The sequence below is a fragment of the Rhinolophus hipposideros genome (genome assembly GCF_964194185.1).
Source record: "Rhinolophus hipposideros genome assembly, chromosome: 12".
Lineage (NCBI taxonomy): Eukaryota > Metazoa > Chordata > Mammalia > Chiroptera > Rhinolophidae > Rhinolophus > Rhinolophus hipposideros.
This window is the reverse complement of record NC_138058.1, coordinates 47648252-47668803: the sequence shown is the minus strand read 5'-3', so window position 1 is coordinate 47668803 and position 20552 is coordinate 47648252. Positions and strand designations below refer to the sequence as shown.

At 34.4% G+C, this 20552-nt stretch overlaps 1 protein-coding gene across 3 annotated transcripts in view; it reads left to right on the top strand.

Moving 5' to 3' along the window:
• The window catches only part of PLEKHH2 (pleckstrin homology, MyTH4 and FERM domain containing H2), a 91816-nt gene that overhangs the window by 11049 nt on the left and 60215 nt on the right, over positions 1 to 20552 (top strand). For 2 of the 3 annotated variants that reach the window (XM_081067927.1, XM_081067928.1), the window contains exons 3-6: positions 5389 to 5451; positions 16344 to 16493; positions 17640 to 17723; positions 18323 to 18404. In XM_081067927.1, the coding sequence (XP_080924053.1) occupies positions 5389 to 5451; positions 16344 to 16493; positions 17640 to 17723; positions 18323 to 18404 (379 nt within the window). The remainder of the gene's footprint in view (positions 1 to 5388; positions 5452 to 16343; positions 16494 to 17639; positions 17724 to 18322; positions 18405 to 20552) is intronic. The other variant, XM_081067929.1, reaches the window with a different exon arrangement.

Below are 20552 nucleotides of genomic sequence, written 5' to 3'. Positions count from 1 at the left end.
TGGTGGGGAATTGCAATCCACATCAGTAAGTATAAAGGTCCTAACGTATTGTGTCTAGAGTAGCCAGTCTATGAAACAAGTTTGTTTGTATACAGTACTTGGAACACTAAATATTAAGTGTGGTGGTGTTACGATCTCAAAGCAGTGACAGATTTCCTTCTGCCACTTTCTGCTAGGTTCACTCTGGCTACAGAGGGCACTTCTGCAGTGGTAAATCAAAACACTTGGTTTAGAATTTGCTACTTCCTTTTGTTATGGTAAAAGTGGCGTGTTCATGAAATATTTATTTTGTCTAACTCTGGCACCTCCTATGGAGAAACATTCATTGGTTCCATAATAATACTGGGTGTCATAGTCAAACTTGTTAACATGCCCGATGTAATCCTTCAGGACCTGACCCCAATATGTCTCTCCAACTTCATCTCTCCACTGTCCCCTTCTCTATGCTCCAGTTACCATGAACTTTTAACTATTTCTTAATCATTTGGGCCAACAGATCATTTCAAGTTTCTTTTAGTGACCTACATAGTATGGATTGTTTGTGGAGTTGACCCAAGCTTTACATGATAGCCAACATTGCGAAAGTAAAAGCTTACATGTGTATTTCCTGCATTGCTTTTTTTTAGTGTTTTGCAGCTTGAATGATAATAACAACAATTACTTGAAATCAACTATTGCCTTTCTTACTATTCTCATGTTTAAGCTGATTTTAAAGTGTTCTAAACTTTATTGGATATACTTAATGCACATATACATTTACGCAATGTGAAGTGTTCAGTATTTATGATCTGTAGTACAGACTGTGAAAATGTAGTGATTTTCTTTTACTGTCAGAGTTTATTCTTTCTTTTCAATAATTTTTTGGAAGGAGTTGAAACCTTCATCTGTTCATTCATTTGTTCTTTCATTCATTTGTTCAACAAATATTTATTGGAATCTGTTATGTGGTATTCCTTACCCCCGCCTCAACCATTGTTATGTAACTAAACAATACATTCAAAATCTGAGGCGAGACTATCTAGTAGCTTATTTCCTATTCAGTGGTAGAATTCTGTTAAACTCTCAAAATCCAAATTTAGCGCCTTTTGGTTATACCTCTATCCCTGTATTTTCTTCTGCAGTAGGTTCCTTGAGAGCATGCAACTTACTATAAAATTGCTCCTATTATGAATGTTAATGTGATTTTAAGTTACCAATAAAAGATTCTTAGACTGAAAGAATAGCATCCAAGGAAATAAAAGACAAAAAATAAAGAAATAAAGACAAATGTCAAAAATTTTGTGGTTTCGTGTATTTGGGACTGATTTTCATATGGTTCTGTATAACCGTACATTGTATGTGGATTTTATAAACACCAAAGCAGCTGTGGTTCAACTGGAAGAGCACTAGGAAATCAGAACATGACGACTCAAATCCCAGCCATGTCCCTGGCTGTGAGCATAAAGCATACTCATTCTGAACTTCAATTTCCTAGTCTTTCTATTGGAAATAACAATTTTCGTCTTATGATGTGGCTATAAAATAATGTATGTGAAAGTTCTTGGATCCTAAACATTAATTCGAATTTTAAAAAAGTTGTCTTCTATTCCCTGATTTCTCTTTCTTTCCTTAGGATACTTTCCTATTTTTATGTTTGTTTCAAGTTACAAGCTTTTCTCAAATGTCCAATGACCTTTGGTGGCCCATCTATATTTAAGAATGGGACATCTAAAACGTTGACTGGCAATTGTGTATAGATACTCAGTGCAGATCAACTGTTAGTCTCTGTTTTAGGGTGAGTGGGTGGGAGACTGCCTATTATACCGTGAGCTGTAAGTACCACAGGTGTTGGGCTAGTACTCTCCAAACAACTTATTCAATTTTATAAGAGAAGAATGTTTCAATTTTTTAATAGGAAGTACATGCTTAGCTGCTAAACATTTAGTACATGGGGATGTCAGAAAAGGTTTCAGGGTGTTAGTTGACTCATAGTTTTCATTAATACCCACTATTGTCAGCCCCACACCTCCCTCCCCGCTCTACATCTTTACAGGGTTCTGCAGGGCATTTAGTTCTCAGGAGCAAAAGCTACCGTGTTTCCCTGAAAATAAGACCTAGCCGGACCATCAACTCTAATGCGTCTTTTGGAGAGAAAAATTAATATAAGACCGGGTCTTATAGTAAAAATAAGACCCGATATTATATTATATTTTATTTTATATTAATTATATTATATTATATTATATTATACATGGTCTTATAGTAAAATAAGACCCAGTATCATGTCATATCATATCATATCATATCATATCATATCATATCATATCATGTTATATGAGGTCTTATAGTAAAATAAGACTGGGTCTTATATTAATTTTTGCTCCAAAAGATGCATTAGAGCTGATAGTCCAGCTCGGTCTTATTTGGGGAAACACGGTAGAAGGGTTTCAATTCGTATTCTAGGATGTGGTTTGCATCACTCCGCTTTACCAAAAACAAGGGAATTCAGTGAATATATGCATATTTAATAGTGAGACTGTCTCCCCTCTCCCCCACTCCCAATCTTCTTCTCCCATGTGGCTTCTAAAATGCTGGTAGCCAAATATTTATCCTAGGAGGAGATTGAAAGTCTCTCAGGAGACTTATTAATCCAGGAGGAAAGAGGTGATAATGCTGACATCTGTGGTTTCCCAACAGAAAGCCTGGCTAGGTCACCTATTGTTACATATAGTCATGGAAGACAAACTCCACATATGTGCTAAAGCTGTTAGTCCCTTACCCTTAAACATAAGTAGACATCTCATGTATGACTGACATCTGAAGAAAGCCTCTAACATGTGAGATAGAGAATAAACAATCAGAACAAAATAATATTGCCTATGCAAAAAAACGAAAACAAAAACAAGCAAAATCCTATCATTTAATATTCCCAGAGAGAAAAGATATTGCATCCATGTAAACAATAATATTCAGATAATAAAAACTCTTTAAAAAATTTAAAAAACAGGGTAGAAGAGCTAGCAAATTTAATAGAAAGGTTGAAATATAAACTTAAGGTAAGTTCCTGGGAAGTAGAGAAAAATGTTAAAGAGATGGAAAACAGGAGAGAAGAGATGAGAAATTTAGAGGATCAGTCCAGTAAGTCCAACATCTGACTAATAGGAGGTCTGGAGGGGAGAAAATTAATGAAACAATCCACAGAGTTTCGCAGAATGGGACACAAGATTCCACATTGCAAAGGTCTACCAAATACCTAGCATAACAGGCACCAATACTTGCATCCCAAGGAACATCATCATGAAAATTCGGAATATATATACCAAAGAAAAGATTCTACAAGCTTTCAGAGAGAAAAAAAACAAAACAGGTCGTATACAAAGGATGAAGAATTTAAATGAATTTTTAAGATCTGTAAGATCCCATGTAACCTTTCTGAGGAATCCTTAGAAGGATGTGCCTTATTAGAAAGAGGAAAGTATAGGATATAGGAAATAGGTGATCCAAGGTGGGAAAAAGTTGAAGGGTCTCCCCAAGAAGATAGCTGTGCCAGGCACAGAGGGGAGCCAGTCCATAACGAACATCTTCAGAGATGATTTAGATAGCAGTGGGAATTTGGATTTGAATTACTAAGTTCATAGACGGCTAAGTAAATAAAAGAACAAGACACTTAACTACAGGGAAAAAAAGTTATGTGGCAAAGGAAAAAATAACCATAGTTTACTACATGGTTCATCTCTGAATATCATACATAATCACAATAATACTAATCAAGAATAATAATCTAACCAAAGGTAAGATATAAAAACATATTGGAAGAATAAGAGTGTATCTGTGTTTATGGGAAGGAGATCAAAGAGCTACATCCTCATTCTCCATGAAGGAAGTAAGAAATTACTAAACTAAAAAATTCAACAGAAATAGAAGCATGTTATTTAGAACATGAAAGTAAATATTAAGAGAATCAACTAAAAGAGTGCATTTATTTTTATCCATAAATCCGATGGAACTAGTTGATGCCTCATGTGTATTTATGGCATCAGACAGAAAAAACAAACAGAAAAAATAAAATGTTGAAGTAAATGGACTTGTTCAGTCTTTGGAGGGGATCTCTTCTTAATGGGATGTTTCCATGGAAACCACTGTCTAAACCAAACAACAATTTATTTTGTATTTTCAGAGTATATCAAAAAGAATCGAATCTTATGGGTTACATATTTTGAACTTAGGTGCATACAGGATCAGGATTGCTATATCTTCTTGATGAATTGCCTTGTTTTCAATGATTGACTATATTTCTAGTAAAATTTTTGGTGTTAAAGTCTATTTTGTCTGATTTTGATACTGCTTTTAGTTAATATTTGCTTGGTATATTTTTCTATCCCTTCACTTTTATCTCTTAATGACATTTTTCAAGTATGGTCTTTTAAATAGTATATAGCTAGACTTATTTCTTTATCCAACTAGTGGGATCATCTCTTTAAGTATGTCTGAAATAATAATAAATATATTATGTTCCTATATATCATGTTGTTGAAATTTTCTTTAATCCTCCCCTCCCATGCTCCCTCAACCCCCGATACTTTTGAAGCTATAGACTAGAATTCTATGAAGTGGTTATCCTTAACTTTTTTAAAAAATAAAGGCGATCATAAATTTTTCATATGGTAATAATAGAAATTGAAACTGAAAGTGGTTAAGAAACCTTAGAGAGTTGGTGATAATTTAAAGAAAAATCTCTGAGTAAGGTGGCATTATGGTGGTGGGGTTTGGTGAGGGAAAGGATGGGAAACCAACAGCAGTGGAGCGCTGAGCATAAAAGCAGGAACTGCTTAAAGTGTTAGGATAGCCGGCACTAATTTTTCTTTAGAGAACACTCTTTAGAAACTGGGTGTTTTCTAGAACAAAAACCAGCAACTTCAACTTAAACTTTCACTCAAGCCCTTGAAATTTAGGTAGTTATTCAGCTTTGATGGATACTAGAAGATACTAAATATTGTATAAATCCATTAGAAGGTATAGGATGAGATAGATCCTTCTCTTCATTGTGACTTTTTGATAAAAAAATCAAGTATGACATTTGAGGTCTTACTATTCTCTTAAATTTAATATATTGTTTTTCCTATATGTTGACCAGTAATTTTTAATTTATAGTCCAATGAAGAAAAGTTTACTGATGAATACTCTTACAGTATATATTACATTGTATTAAAAGTATCAAACCGTTGGTGTTTTGTTTGATCAATTTTTAAATATGCATTGAAAGCCTTTAATGTGATAAATTGTATGTAATTCATACCCATTGAACTACTTTAAATAGTCTTAAAGAATTTGATGACATTGTGAGATTTCTAAATCCCTTTCAAAAGGGAAATTCGAGTATATATATTTGTGTTTTTCCTTACTTTACAGATGCAACAGCTTGAGAGACAAGGTATTGATGCTGAACGGCAAGCAGAAAAAGCTTTTCAACAGGTAGGGTAAATTTTAGTTAAAAATTTATTTTTCTGCCTCTACCAATATAAACATTGTTTTGCCCAAAACCGTCCTCAAAATAGTCTTTCGCCCTCTTCTATATCTTAGCATTTTGACTGCTCATGAGCTGGAGCCACGGAGTAAATGGACAATATAACTTTATTTTGCCCCTTGACAGATTTTCAAAAGGACAAACATACTTTTGTTATGAAGTCTTGTCTTTTGAGAAAATCAAATATGACTTTTACGTTAATCCTAACCATAATGAAGTTTTGTATATAAATAATGTTCATAGCAACTTTATTTATAGTAATAAAGAATTGGAAGTCATATGAATGTCATATTATAGGAGAATAAATAAGTGAATGATATCCACTTTGTGAAGTATTAAACAATAATTAAAATAATTAAAAATAATTATTACCAAGGATACATACTACTAATGTGAAACAATGCTTAGAGTTATATCAGAAAAAATATATAAAATTTTACATTTAACATGTTAATAGGTATGGGGGAGAAAAGTCAAACCTTTGGTAAGTCATTTAACCCTTTATGGGCCTTGCCAAAAACAGAATGAGTAGTTTGGATGAGGCCATCAACCTTAAAGTTTGTCTAATGTTCCTAGATCCATAGCTTCACATTTATGAAAAGATCTCAGTCAGATTCAGTCAAGGCAAGAATTTCAAAGTTATTATTTCTTTCAACAAGTTTATATTAAATTTCTTACATTTGGTAGTATTTGACTGCAGTACTACCAAATTTTGTTTTCACCTAAAAGATTTAACTTCACACAGTAGCTTGTTTTAGTGGCCTGACAAATTTCTTTTTCTTTTGTAAAAAAATTTTTAAACTTTTATGTATTTTTTTAAGTGTGTTTTTTCAAAGCCCATCCACTCCAAGTCAAGTAGTTGTTTCAGTCTAGTTGTGGAGGGCGCAGTTCACAGTGTCCCATGTGAGGATCGAACTGGCAACCTTGTTGTTAAGAGCACTGCGCTCTAACCAACTGAGCTAACCAGCTGCTCCCGCCTGACAAATCTCTAAATAAACCCAGTCGAACCTAATCCTTGATTTTCTTCAATTAATAATAATTGAAAAGAAAATCTTAGAACTTTATTTCACCAACTTTCAACCACTACGAGAGTAGAGAAAATAGTGTAATGAACCTCTATTAACAAATTCAATTCCCTTCCCACCCCACACCGAGTTATTTTCAAACAAATTCCAGACATCATATTATTTCACCCATGAGAATTTCAACAGCTACTCTAAATATAAATTAAATACATTAAAAATTACCAATATTTAATTGAAACCTCATATTTAGGTATTGGTAGAAGTATTGGTATTAATGGTAAGTATCTATGCTGTGCTTAGTTCTTATATTCTGTAACTGATAGGACCAAAAAGTATCTCTACTTCTATCTAAGAAAAAAACCACTAATTAATAGTAAAATCATGAAAGGTCACTTATAGCCTATGAAAGACTCTTACCTTTATGCCACTCTATACCACATGTCTTTTTCTGTACTGGGCCCTACATGTATGTCCCTGTTTAGCCCCACACCTTGCAGCACACATTTGTTTATCTACCTCTCTGACTTTCATGTCTCCCTTCTTGTCTTTTCCTTTCTGACTTTGGCTTTTCCTGGTGACATCTCTCTTTACCTCTACACCCATAGCTGTCTTTATATGTCTCTCTATCTGTTCTTCCTTGTCTCCCCCTTACCTTTCTTTGTCTCCTTTAAGTGCTTATATTATAGGGGGGGAAAAGAGACTGAAAATAGCTTACTTTTGCCTTTTCTTAAGTTAAAATAGTTAATTCATATATGTGGCAAATTGATTTATCTCTGAAAACTAAACTAAATTAAATATATTTTATTTGTGATTTTTCAGGATTTTTTCTGTGATTCATTGGGTCTTAAGAGAAAAAACAAGAATCCCACTGCCAATTCAAGGGAAGCAAACCATGGCAGTATTAGCCATCAGGGCTCAACCACAGATTTGATAAGTTATTAGGAAGAATTTTTTTATTTGAAGCTGTCTTTTGAGGATATCATATGTAAAGTTATTTAATTCTGTGTGATATATTTTTAAGCAGTAACATACCATTATTGGTTATTCTAGACAGACTGCCTTAAATCAACCCCCCACCACCCCAAAAAAGTGAGATTTGAAAATCTCCTAGTTTTCGTATAATTTAGTGAAATCTGTACATATTTCTTTATTGTAACAATACTTTAAATTTATTCAGTACCCGTGCACCCAACATAGGAGCACCTAAATATATAAAACAGATATTAACCAGTATAAAAACAGAGATCAACAGTAACACAATCATCGTAGGGGACTTCAACACCCTATTGACACTAGTGGACAGATCCTCCAGACAGAAAATCAATACAGAAACAGTGGCCTTAAATGACACATTAGACCAGATGGACTTAATTGATTATTTTAGAGCATTTCACCCCAAAACAGCATAATATACATTCTTTTCAAGTGCACATGGAACATATTGCAAGATAGACCACATGCTAGGCCACAAAACAAGTCTCAATAAATTTAAGAAGATTGAAATCATATCAAACTTCTTCTTTGACCACAGTGCTATCAAACTAGAAATCAGTTACAAGAAGAAAACTGGAAAACACACAAACACATGGAGACTGAATGACATTCTACTGAATAATGAATGGGTCAACAGTGAGATTAAGTAAGAAATCAAAAGATACCTTGAGACAAGTGAAAATGAAAACACAATGATCCCAAATCTATGGGATGTGGCAAAACCAATCCTAAGAGGAAATGCATAGCAATGCAGGCCTACCTAAAGAAACAAGAAAAATCTCAAATTAACAGTCTATCTTTACACCTAAGGGAACTCGAAAAAGAGCAGCAAAATAAGCCCACAAGGAAGGAAATAATAAAGGTCAGGGTGGAAATAAATGAAATAGAGACCAAAAAAAAGAGAAAAATCCCCACAAAAGATTAATGAAACCAAGAGCTGGCTTTTGGGAAAGATAAACAAAATTGACAAACCTTTAGCCAGACTCATTAAGAAAAAGAAGAGAGGACCCAAATTAATAAAATTAGAAATGAAAGAGGAGAAGTGACAACAAACACCACTGAAACACCAACAAAAATTTAAGAAAATACTACAAGCAACTATATGCCAACAAATTGGACAATCAGGAAGAAATGGATAAATTTCCAGAAGCATACAATCTTCCAAGGCTGAATCAAGAGGAAACAGAAAATCTGAATAGACCAATTAGTACAAAACTGAATCAGTAATCAACGAGCTCCAAACAAAAGTCCTGGACCAGATGGCTTCACAGGTGAATTTTACCAAACATTTAAAAAAGAATTATCACCTATTCTCCTCAAACTATTCAAAAAAATCCAGAAGGAGGGAAGGCTCTTAAGCTCATTTTATGAAGCTACTATTACCCTGATCCCAACACCAGACAAAGACATTACAAAAAAAGAAGACTATAGGCCGATATTCCTAATGAACATAAATGCAAAAATCTTCAGCAAAATATTAGCAAACTCAATTCAGCAATACATTAAAAAGATCATATACCACGATCAAGTGGGATTCATTCCTGATATGCAAGGTTAGTTTAATATCTGCAAATCAAGGAACATGATATACCACATTAATAAAATGAAAAATAAAAATCATATGGTCATATCAATAGATGCAAAAAAAGCTTTTGACAAAATCAAGCATCCATTTATGATAAATGTTCTTAGCAAAGTGGGAATACAGGGATCATATCCCAATATAACAAAGGCCATATATGATAAACCCACAGCTAACATCATACTCAATGGGGAAAAGCTGAAAGCATTCCCCTTAAGATCAGGAACAAGACAAGAATGCCTACTTTCACCACTTTTATTCAAATAGTATTGGAAGTTCTAGCCACAGCAATCAGACAAGAAAAAGAAATAAAAGGCACCCAAATTGGAAAGGAGGAAGTAAAATTGTCATTATTTGTAGATGACACGATATTATATAGAGAGAACCTCAAAGATTCCACCAAAAGACTATTGGAACTGATAAATTAATTCAGTAAAGTACCAGGATACTAAATTAATATTCAGAAATCAGTTGCAGTTGCATACATCAATAACAAACTATCAGAAGGAGAAATTAAGAAGACAATCCCTTTTAAAATTGCTTCAAAAACAGTAAAATACTTAGGAATAAATTTAACCAAGGAAGTAAAAGACCTGTACTCAGAAAATTATAAGACATTGAAGAGAGAAATGTAAGAAGATACAAATAAATGGAAACATGTACTATGTTCATGGATAGGACGAATTAATATATTACATTGGTGCAAAAGTAATTGCGGTTTTTCCGATTATTTTTAACCTTTTAACTGCAGTTACTTTTGCACCAACCTAATAGTTAAAATGTCCATACTACCTAAGGCAATATGTAGATTCAACACAATCCCTATCAAGTTACCAATGATATTTTTTACAGAACTAGAACAAATAAACTTAAAATTTATATGGAATCATAAAAGACCCAGAATAGCCACGGCAATCTTGAGAAATAAAAACAAAGTGGAGGTATCACACTACCTGACATCAAATCATACTACAAGGGTATAGTAATCATAACAGCATGGTATTGGCATAAAAACAGACACACAGATCAATGGTACAGAATAGAGAGCCCAGAAAAAAACCCATGCCTATATAGTTATTTAATCTATGACAATGGAAGCAAGAATTTACATTGTGGTAAAGACAGTCTATTTAATAAACGGTGCTGGGAAAACTGGACAGATACATGCAAAAAAATGAAACTGGACCACCTTGTTATGCCATATACAAGAATAAATTCAAAGTGGATTAAAGACTTAAATGTAAGACCTGAAACCATAAAATTCCTAGAAGAGAATATAGGAAGTAAATTCACAGACATTACCCTTAGTAATATTTTTACTGATTTATCCCCTCGGGAAAGGGAAGCAAAAGAAAAAATAAATGTGGGACTACGTCAAACTAAAAAGCTTTTTCATAGTGAAGGAAACCATCAATAAAACAAAAAGACATCCTACTGAATGGGAGAAGATATTTGCCAATGATACATCTGCTAAGGGGTTAATATCCAAAATTTATTTAAAAAAACTCATACAGCTCAACACCAAAAGAACAAACAACACAATTTAAAAATGGGCAGAGGACATGAAGAGACATTTCTCTAAAGAGGACATACAGATGGCCAACAGCTTTATGAAAAGATGCTCAATGTCACTAATCATTGGAGAAATTCAAATGAAACTACACTAAGATACCATCTCACTCATGTCAGAATGGCTATCATCAATAAATCAACAAACAACAAGTGTTGGTGATAATGTGGAGAAAAGGGAACCCTCGTGCACTGTTGGTAGGATTGCAAATTGGTGCAACCCCTATGGAAAACAGTATAGAGGTTCCTCAAAAAATTAAAAATAGGACTACCTTGTGACCCAGCAATTCCACTCCTGGGTATTTATCCAAGAAATCCAAAACACTAATTGAAAAAAATATATGTACCCCTATGTTTATTGCAGCACTATTCACAATAGCCAAGATATAGAAACAACTAAAATGCCCGTCGATACCATAAAGAAACTGTGGTTGGAGTATTACTCGGCCATAAAAAAAGAATGAAATCTTACCATTTGCAACAACATGGATGGACCTAGAGAATATTATGCTAAGTGAAATAAGTCAGACTGAGAAAGACAAATACCACATGATCTCATTTATACGTGGAATCCAAAGAACAGAAAAAAGAAATAGACTGAGAGATACAGAGAAAAAAATGATGGTTTTTAGATGGGAGGGGGTTAGGGATGGCAGAGAAGGTGAAGGGATTGGAAAGTACAAATTGGTAGTCACGATACATTTATGGGGATACGTAATACAGTATGGGGAATATAATCAATAATGTTGTAAAGATTATTTGGGGTGCCAGATGGACACTGGACTTACAGGGGGACCACTTCATGGACGGTGTAGATGCCTGACCACTGCACTATACATCTGAAGCTGAAGTAGAATAATATTGAGTGTCAACTATAATTAAATGTGTATATACACACAGTCATGTATATATATATATATATATATATATATATATATACACATACATATATATATATTTTATATATATATATATAATACAGAATTTACAGAATGTAAAGTACAGCATAGGGGATATAGTCAATAGTATTGTAACAATTATATATGTCAGAAGGGTAGTAGATTGGGGGGGTTATCACTTTGTGAGGGTTGTAAATGTCTAACTAGTATGTAGCTTTGTACACCTGAAACGAATAAAAAAATTTTATTCAGCACCCATTTTTTATGCTTCCGAAGTTTTTTTTCCTCTTACATACTTTATAATGGATATAAAAGTTAAAAGGAAATATAGAGAGCAGATGAATTCTCAGGCACCAATTGTATCAACGTTTTTTGGCCTTCACAAGATTAAGTAAATATTATTAAATTAGAGTAACTGAATCCTTTGCTATCTTTAACAGTTTCCATTGGACTGTGGCCTATCTGCTGTTTGTGTTGCTTAAATTCAGTTTGTCCTTTGTCATTGAGCCATATCCTATGACTTAAACTGTATTTATATTAACCAAAAAGGAATGTTTCACTATTAAAAGCAGTAGTCAGCTGAAACAAGTTCAACTCTATACTTATTAGCTTTGTATATTTTCCTTCTTGTTTATTAATGAGTGGCATCACCTGCATAAACATTAAACATTCTGCACTACAGAAAAAAAATCACACATTTTTCCAGAGAAATCTTGGCAATCTCTGTACTTAATGTTATAATACATTTTTATTGTTGTTGTTCACAAGTTTTGAAAGCAATATATACAAAGAACATAGTTATACTTCGGGTGTTCTTGTGAGAAAGATGATCAGCAAATAGTACATTTGGAAGATACTGATACACAGAATTAATTCTCGAGTATTGGATTTAGTACATTTTCCAATCTACCACCCTATTTTATGCTAACCAAAGAGGGGAAATAATTTCTTCTGTAGAAGTTTGTGTTTTTATTCTGTCCTCCTGGGTTCAATCACTTACCTGTGTTTGCTTCAGACTTGGTAGGAGCTGGATATAAAATTCCCTCTGACCATTCTAATATGTGAGCTGATCTGCCTTTCTGTGAAATTGGTTCTTGGTATCCAAGTCAATTTTTTGGTCTTACTAAATAATTACTAATCGGTCGTCCTACTCTTCAGGACCTTGTGATGAGTTACTTCATTACGTGGAAAACTACTTTATCCAGTGCTGTTTCATTTTCACCTTCAGTGAGAATAGTTCTGGCCTAACTACATAAATTATGAAGCTCTATGCCAAAATAGTTGTGTTAAAGATGATTAGAATGATTAATTAATTTGCAATAAATTTTAAATAACTGCAAAATAGTCTGGGATTCAAAATGCTCCTAAAATTAGTTTCTTCCTTCTATTTTGAATGACGAGGTATCTTCGTCATCCCATTGCAGTATATAGATAGAAATAGAAGCTTTCAGCTCTCACTCAAAAATACAGTTGCATCTTAACTACCTGTGTGGGGGGTGATGAAGTTAGAAATGAGAAGAAGGAAATGTTGATGTAGGTATTTACAATGGGAACAATATTTGCAGCTCCTTCCTTCTTTGGTATGGGCAGGAAAATGGAAAATATATTGCAGTTGTATCAGGTTCCCCAAGACTACCCTCAGGTTTGACGATTCACCACAGAACCCAGAAGAACTGTTACCTTCACGGTTATGGTTTATTACAGTGAAACAATACCGATGAAAATCAGCAAAGGAAAAGTGCACATAGGGCAAATTTTAGGAGAAACCAAGAATGAACTTCCATACTCTCACAGCAGAGTTACAACAGGGATGTGTTTGATTATTCCATCAATCATGAGTGACAACAGGTGTGAAGTATCGCTAACCCAGGACGTTCATCCAAGCCTTGGTGTCCAGAATTTTTATTGGCCAGGGGGTCAGTCTCATAGGCATGGAATGCACATGTGACTGACCTTAGCTACTCAGTCTGCAGCCCGAGGATATCCACGTATCGGCAATGGCAAGAGTTTCTTTAACAACCAATTTGAATTCATATATGTTTGTTATTGGCCAGTCTTTGAGTAGTTAAAATTCCTATCTGGTTCAGGTTAATGAATTGAGAAAGAACTGGGCTATTTTCCATGGACTTGTGGTAAGGTATTTTAAAAGGCTGCTTGGTTTTTCTATAGGCCTCTTACCTTTTATGTAGACTTCTTGTTCATACCAATTACCAAGCAAGGCTGGTGAATACTGTGGAACTTGGTCTTTACAGGACCAGTTGGCAAGTAGGTTACCGGTAACTACTTTGTGATCACTCTCCCTAAGAGACTTTGCCATTTTTGCCAGTATTTTTTCGTGCTTAGGAAAGTGGTTATCCAAAAGTAATTGTCGATTCAAACAGTTGCACGTGGCAAAAATGCATCCAAGGAGCTCTGACTGTGGCATTCATTCATAAGACGAGAACACCTTTCAAATTGAGTACGTTTTTCAGGGAAGAAGACTACTCCCAAATCATAGTGTCTCAGCATCATAGACCTTTTCTAAGCAATAATAGCACAGCTTTATGTGGCAGCCTTTCATGTCTGACTTAATAAAAGGAGATTGTAGGTGTTGGGTCTGGTAATATTTATTTCTATTCTTATTCTGTTATTCTTGATTTTCCTGAGGTTTCTAGAAGTGAAAAAAAATTTTCCCTTCTAGGTTCTTTGGCTGGTTTAATAATTAAATTGACGTAAGACAGATTAACAGGAGAAAAACAAATGTAATTTTCTACATATGGGAGCCCCATAAAAATAGGAGACTCAAAGAAGTGACCAAAGCCGGTGGCTTTTATACCTTTTAGACAAGGAAATAATACATTTGTGAAAAATTGACAAGACAAAGGGGTTTGGGCTTCACTAGATTATTGAAGAAATAACAAGATTTGTTTATACAGCCTTGTCAGCCCTGAATTCCTTATTCTAGTGATAAGGATGCCTGAAGAACTGTTTCTTATACAAGCAGGGCACCTTCCATATTGGAGATTTATTTCCTGCTTTTAGGGGACAAAGAAGGGTCAGGGTGTCCTTCTTGCACTAGCTGTTTCTCAAATAACTTTAATTCAAATCATCAATATGCCAAAGTCGCATATTTTGGGGTGATATATTTTGCTCCCCTTCATCTATTACTGTATTCTCAGAGAAGAACTACCATTTTTGGACTTGATGTCTGCTCTTCTCTCTCTGCTTCAAAAGCTACAGAATGCCCTGTGTGCAACTGGCTGTACCATCTTAGGATTGATCCTTGGTATTGACTGTCCAGCTCTGTGTCCTGCTCCAGCTGTTTTTCATGGCAGCATCTCTAATGTAGACCTTTGTCCTTGACCTCTGGGTCTGCAGTCCCTGCAGAAAGCCTGCTATGTTATGTTGAAAAATCAAACTCTTAAAATTATCATTTGGATAGTGGAATCCGTTTTCTCTTATGTATGATCTTCTTTTATTTTCATAGTTTTCAGCCATGTGGGTGGTATTTAAATAGGACACTTTTGGCCTCTGAGTTGAATTTATATTTATACAGTGAACCCACAGATGAAACCTTGTATTCATGGTTAAAAGAGCAAAACCAAACTAACCTTAACATCATCCTCTTTGAAGCCCTCATTAGTTAAGTATTTTTAAACGTTAAGTAAGAACTTATTGTGATTTTTCAAAGGTGTTTTTGATAGTTTAAGATTTTTCATCGTAACTATAATCTTTAATTTCTTAAATGCTTTTACATATTTTTCTTTTTTGCCCCTACAATCTAAAACAGTGCTAAAATTACATTTTACCTTCTTGGAGTATACACAGTACAAGTCTTAATATTATGTAGGGTGCCCAGGACTTTATTTTCTTTCTTAGTATCATTAACACTTACACATCCCTAAGATTTCATATGCCAAATTCGTTTTACAGAAAACCAAGCAGAACCAATATATGTTAGGTATTAAATTTGATGCACTATTCAACCCCCAAGAACACTCTTTTATCTTGCTGTATTTTTCCCCATTACCCTTATCATCTTGTGCAACGTACTATATGATTTTTACATCTTTATTATACTTGCGATCTCTCTAACCCATTAGAATTTAATTTCAATGCAGGTAGAGATTGTGGGTCTGTTTTATTCACTGATGTCTTCCCAGGACCTGGAACAGTCCTGGCACTTGGCAGATATTCATTGAATATTTGTTAAATTACTGAATCAATAAACCCTCACTGAATACATTCTCCTACCTATATCTTGATATTCATTCTTTTTTTATTTTTTATGATTCCATCATTGGGGCTTAGGGTTCTTTTATTTTCCTTTTGTTTTCCATGGCATATGTGTTTCTTTTTCACCTAAATTCATTCACCCCCCCCCCAAATATGTTATTATACTAGGTCATCCTATTTGAGTCTTATCTCCCACTCACCTTCCTTACTTTATACTCCTACTTAGTTTAAAACATGAAAAACTTAGGGCTGGAAACTTTCTGATTCTATACTTGTATGAAATACTTTGCATATTATTATTGCTCTGCTAAACATGTACTTTACTTTATATGATAGCAATATTCTACGAATCTGTTATGTCCCCTGTTGGTAACATCACTTGGCAAAATAATGTACAGACTTTATAATTGTTAAATACACTACAATATTCTGTTTAATATTTTCCTTTTATAATGATACATTTTAGGAACCTATTTCATGTTAAATAGAATTGTAAATTTAATACTATGATGAATTAAGTACAGGCATAATTTTAATATTTTATTCTCTGAATGTAGGTGCAAGTTATGGAAGAGAAATTAAAAGCAGCTAATATTCAAACCAGTGAATCAGAGACGAGGTTGTATAAAAAGTGTCAAGATCTGGAGACCCTAATACAGGAAAAAGATGACATCATCCAAAACTTGGAACTGCAACTTGAAGAGCAGGTTAGGAAGAATTTGATCATCAAACAGTTCTAAATATGTGCATTGATTTATGCGTAATCACAAAGATTAAAAACAAAGAGTCTAAACTTCTAAGTTTTGATCAGAAATCTTACTTATTTGTTCAACCCATTGGATCACATCACATTTATTGGCGAAGGATGCATGTAAAATGGCTTTCACCTTTAAGTGTTGGGTGATTCCAAGGCACTAACCCTCATTTACATGTGACAATGCTCCTTAACACTTGAAAACACTTGGTAATCGGCAGACATTTTTGTCTCTAAAATGTTTTAGATAAATCTTTGCTTTAGATTGTTAGGATGTTGGAAATGTCGATGGAACATTTTATCTTAAATACATGTTTGACGCTAATCTGTCTGCTTAGAAATGTGTGCACTGTTTCAAAACTGCTTTATTGAGATCAAGTATTTAGTTTGCTGTAAAATTTTATTAGGAAAAATATTGCATTAGGGTTATTTACTTAAATCGTCATTCACCATCGCTTACATATGGCCACTATGAAATTGTTAAATATGTTAAATTGTTGTTTATTTTCAGTAGTTTTATTTCTATAGGGATCAGTATTTTATTAGATCTGTGGTTTTAAGCTTTCCATCACCCCTAGCCCCCACCTGCTGTGATTTTTACGATAGTCACATTCTCAGTAGTTTTGTGACCATAACCAGATTTTAAGGTTGGTAAATGTGAGCTAGAGGTTTTCGATCTCCATTTTTTCTGAATCTTTAAAAGCTAGTGTTTGAGAAGAAACCAAGCCATGTCCCAGAGGAGATTCTGATCCTCTTCTCCATAACCTTGTTGACCCCCCCCCACACACACACACTCTAATAAACCCTAGACCATTTCCAGAAATGGTTTATTTTTTTGATTAGCTCAGGGGATTGATTTCAGTATATGATCTTTCAGAGAAAAGAATAGCAGTTGTTAAAACTAGTAATATTTGTATATGCCTTTATGGTTTATTGTATCTGCTGGGCGGTTCTCATTTTTCCTTCTATTTGATAATTTGAAGGTAGAGGTATTAACCTGGAAACAAGTTGAGTGAAATTGCCCTTTTTATTTATGATGTGACATTTCCAGATCAGTGAGCTTATATTTGAACTAAACAAATTGCTAATGTTATTTCAGAAACAAATAAGGATACAAGAAGCTAAAATAATAGAAGAAAAAGCAGCTAAGATCAAAGAATGGGTAACAGTTAAGTTAAATGAGGTATTTATTGCTATATTTCGCCTTTTCTGTACTTTTACTTCTTTTAAATATATAAGTCATCAGAGTATATGATTAGTTGAGTGAAACAAAATTCTGATCAGCTGGTGGTGCTGCTGTCTCTTGGTAAACATGAGATAGGTAGCTTTTAATGTTCGATGTATTTCTAAAATGAAAAATACTGATAGGCTCACGGTAATCAGTGTACATAGCTGCTTTCTAGTTAGATGATTTTAGTTCTAATTAGATAACTATAGAACATATATGTATATCATAAAATTATGTGTTCAATATCTGAGAAGTACACATTATTCAGTTTATATGGCAGATTAAATGTTGAAATAGTTTGGTTTAAAATAATTTTATAATGAAAAGGCATAGTAGGTGAAAACATTTAAAACTCTTAGTTTTGGAAAAATACACATTGAAGCCATAATTATCTAGGTTGATAATCTATTTTGATTCACATGATATTTGCTTATCAGTTCTTTTGTATTTTGCTTATGTGTAATTAAGTATTAACACTTTCTAAATATTGTACTTTACTAATATATTTTAAAAGTGTTATTCCTGTATAAAAGAATACCATTATGTTCTTTTAGCTGGAATTGGAGAATCAGAATCTTCGTTTGATCAACCAAAACCAAACTGAAGAGATAAGAACAATACAGTCAAAACTACAAGGTATGAGTACTTTGAGTAAGATAGCTTAATTGAATTTATTTGGCTATGTCGAATTTTACTACTGAGCACTTGACACATGACTAGCACAACTAAGGACTGGCTTTTACATTTTACTTCATTTGAATTGATTTAAATTTAAATAACTGCATGTCCTTGTTAGCACAGGTAGACAGCGAATAACACAAAGGGGATAATGCTGATTTCAACGTTTAATTTCAGATATGCTTAAAAATATTAGTCATGTTATTTTCTATGTTCACTCATGTCATGGTGATCAACAGTGATGGAAACTCTCACAGCCTGACTGTGTAGAGCAGATTTTTTACAATATGAATAAATCCTTTGCATTTCCCAATGCTTAGGGTTACTTTCTTTTCAACTTCAACGCCGAGATGGGTGGCAGAGTTAGAGATAGAAGTTTACTTCATATGCTATTCTGGCTATAGCCACTCAAGTGTAACATGGAGCTGAAGAGGAGGTGAAGCAGTAGGATTAGTAGACCAATAGCCTAGAATAGTGGTTTTCATACTTATTAAGCAAGAGAACCTTTCTTAAAATATATTTTTTTTCTGTAGAATCTTAAGAGATAAAACAGGTAAAAGCAGTTTTGGGTCCAGAATGCTGCAGACTTGGCCTCACCCATGCCTCTTCTGCCCGCCTCGAGGACATTCTCACAAAGCCCTGGGTTTTGTGGAATGCAATGGAAGAATTCTAGCATGGGCTTTGAAGTCAACCTTAATGCGCTCCAATTTAATAACTGTGTTATAGCGCCAGAATTTTTTTTTTAAATCGCTAAAATGGTGATCGTTATAGTGCCTTCCTGGTTTCGTTGGGGGTTTGTTGATTATAGGACACGAAATTATTTTGTCTACCGCATCTTAATACTCATTGCCATCATTTTGTAAAGGGAAAAAAGTCCTCTGTTGTTCTTCTCTACTCAATACTTCTGACATCAGATGTGGGGGGTTTTTCCCACACCAAGCAATTTTTCGTATTTTAGAGGACACCAACTGGCTTTCCTACAAATTTAACTCAATTCTGACATTTACCTACGTGGCATTAGCATCAGATTCCACAGATTAAGAGCTCAGTCCCACAAAATTATCCCATCCCCCTACTTCAGACACAATCCCAAGTGCACATTGTCACTCCTGCTTCTGCCCAACTGGTTATAAATTGGAGGTTCCCATGGCCCTCTCCTCAGGTTTGATAATTTGCTAGAGCGTCTCACAGAACACAGGCCAAAAGTTTACTTACTAGATTACTGGTTTATTACAAAGGATACAATTCAGGAACAGCCAAATGGAAGAGACGTGCAGGGCAACGTATAGGAAAAGGGGCACAGGACTTCCACGTCCACTCTGAATGAGAGCTCCAAGTGTTCACCAACCTGGAAGCTCCCTGAACCCCATCCTTTTGGGTTTTTATGGAGGCTTCACTATATAGACATGATTATTTGATTAAATCATTGGCCTTTGGTGATTAATTCAGCACCAGTCCTTTTCCCTTTCCCTGGGGTCAGAGGTAGCAGGCAGAGGGTAAGGCTGAAATTTCCAACCCTCTGATCACTTGGTTGGTTCCCCTGGCAACCAGCCCTCATTCTGAGGCTATCTAGCAGCTTTCCAAAAGTCTCCTCATTAAAATAAACTCAGATTTGGTCGAAAGGGCTTGTTGTGGAAACAAAAGACACCTTTATGGCTCTTAGTTAGGAAATTCCAAGGGTTTTAGAAGCTGTGTGCTAGGAACCATGGATGAAGACCAAAACATATTTCTTACATCACACATTTCCTCCATCTATATGATGAAAAACAGGTGTTACTATAGTTTATCCAGAATTTCATATTTAGAATTAAAGTTTCAGGTCATTCTGATGTTTACCCTCATTGGAATAGACTGGATGTATTTAACCCACTCTGAAAAGGCTATTTTCCCTGATATTCTTAGCTTGCAATTCTAGTCTTCATTGGCAGTCTCTTAGGTCTTATATACTAAGGGGTATTGATCCTGGGAACCTAGGCTTGGACTGGAGAAAAATAGATATCATATATGTAGCTGTAATATAGTACAGTTTATTCTTGAACATCTGCATGGGTTAGGGGTACTGACTCCTACACAGTCAAAAATTCACATATAACTTTTGACTACCTC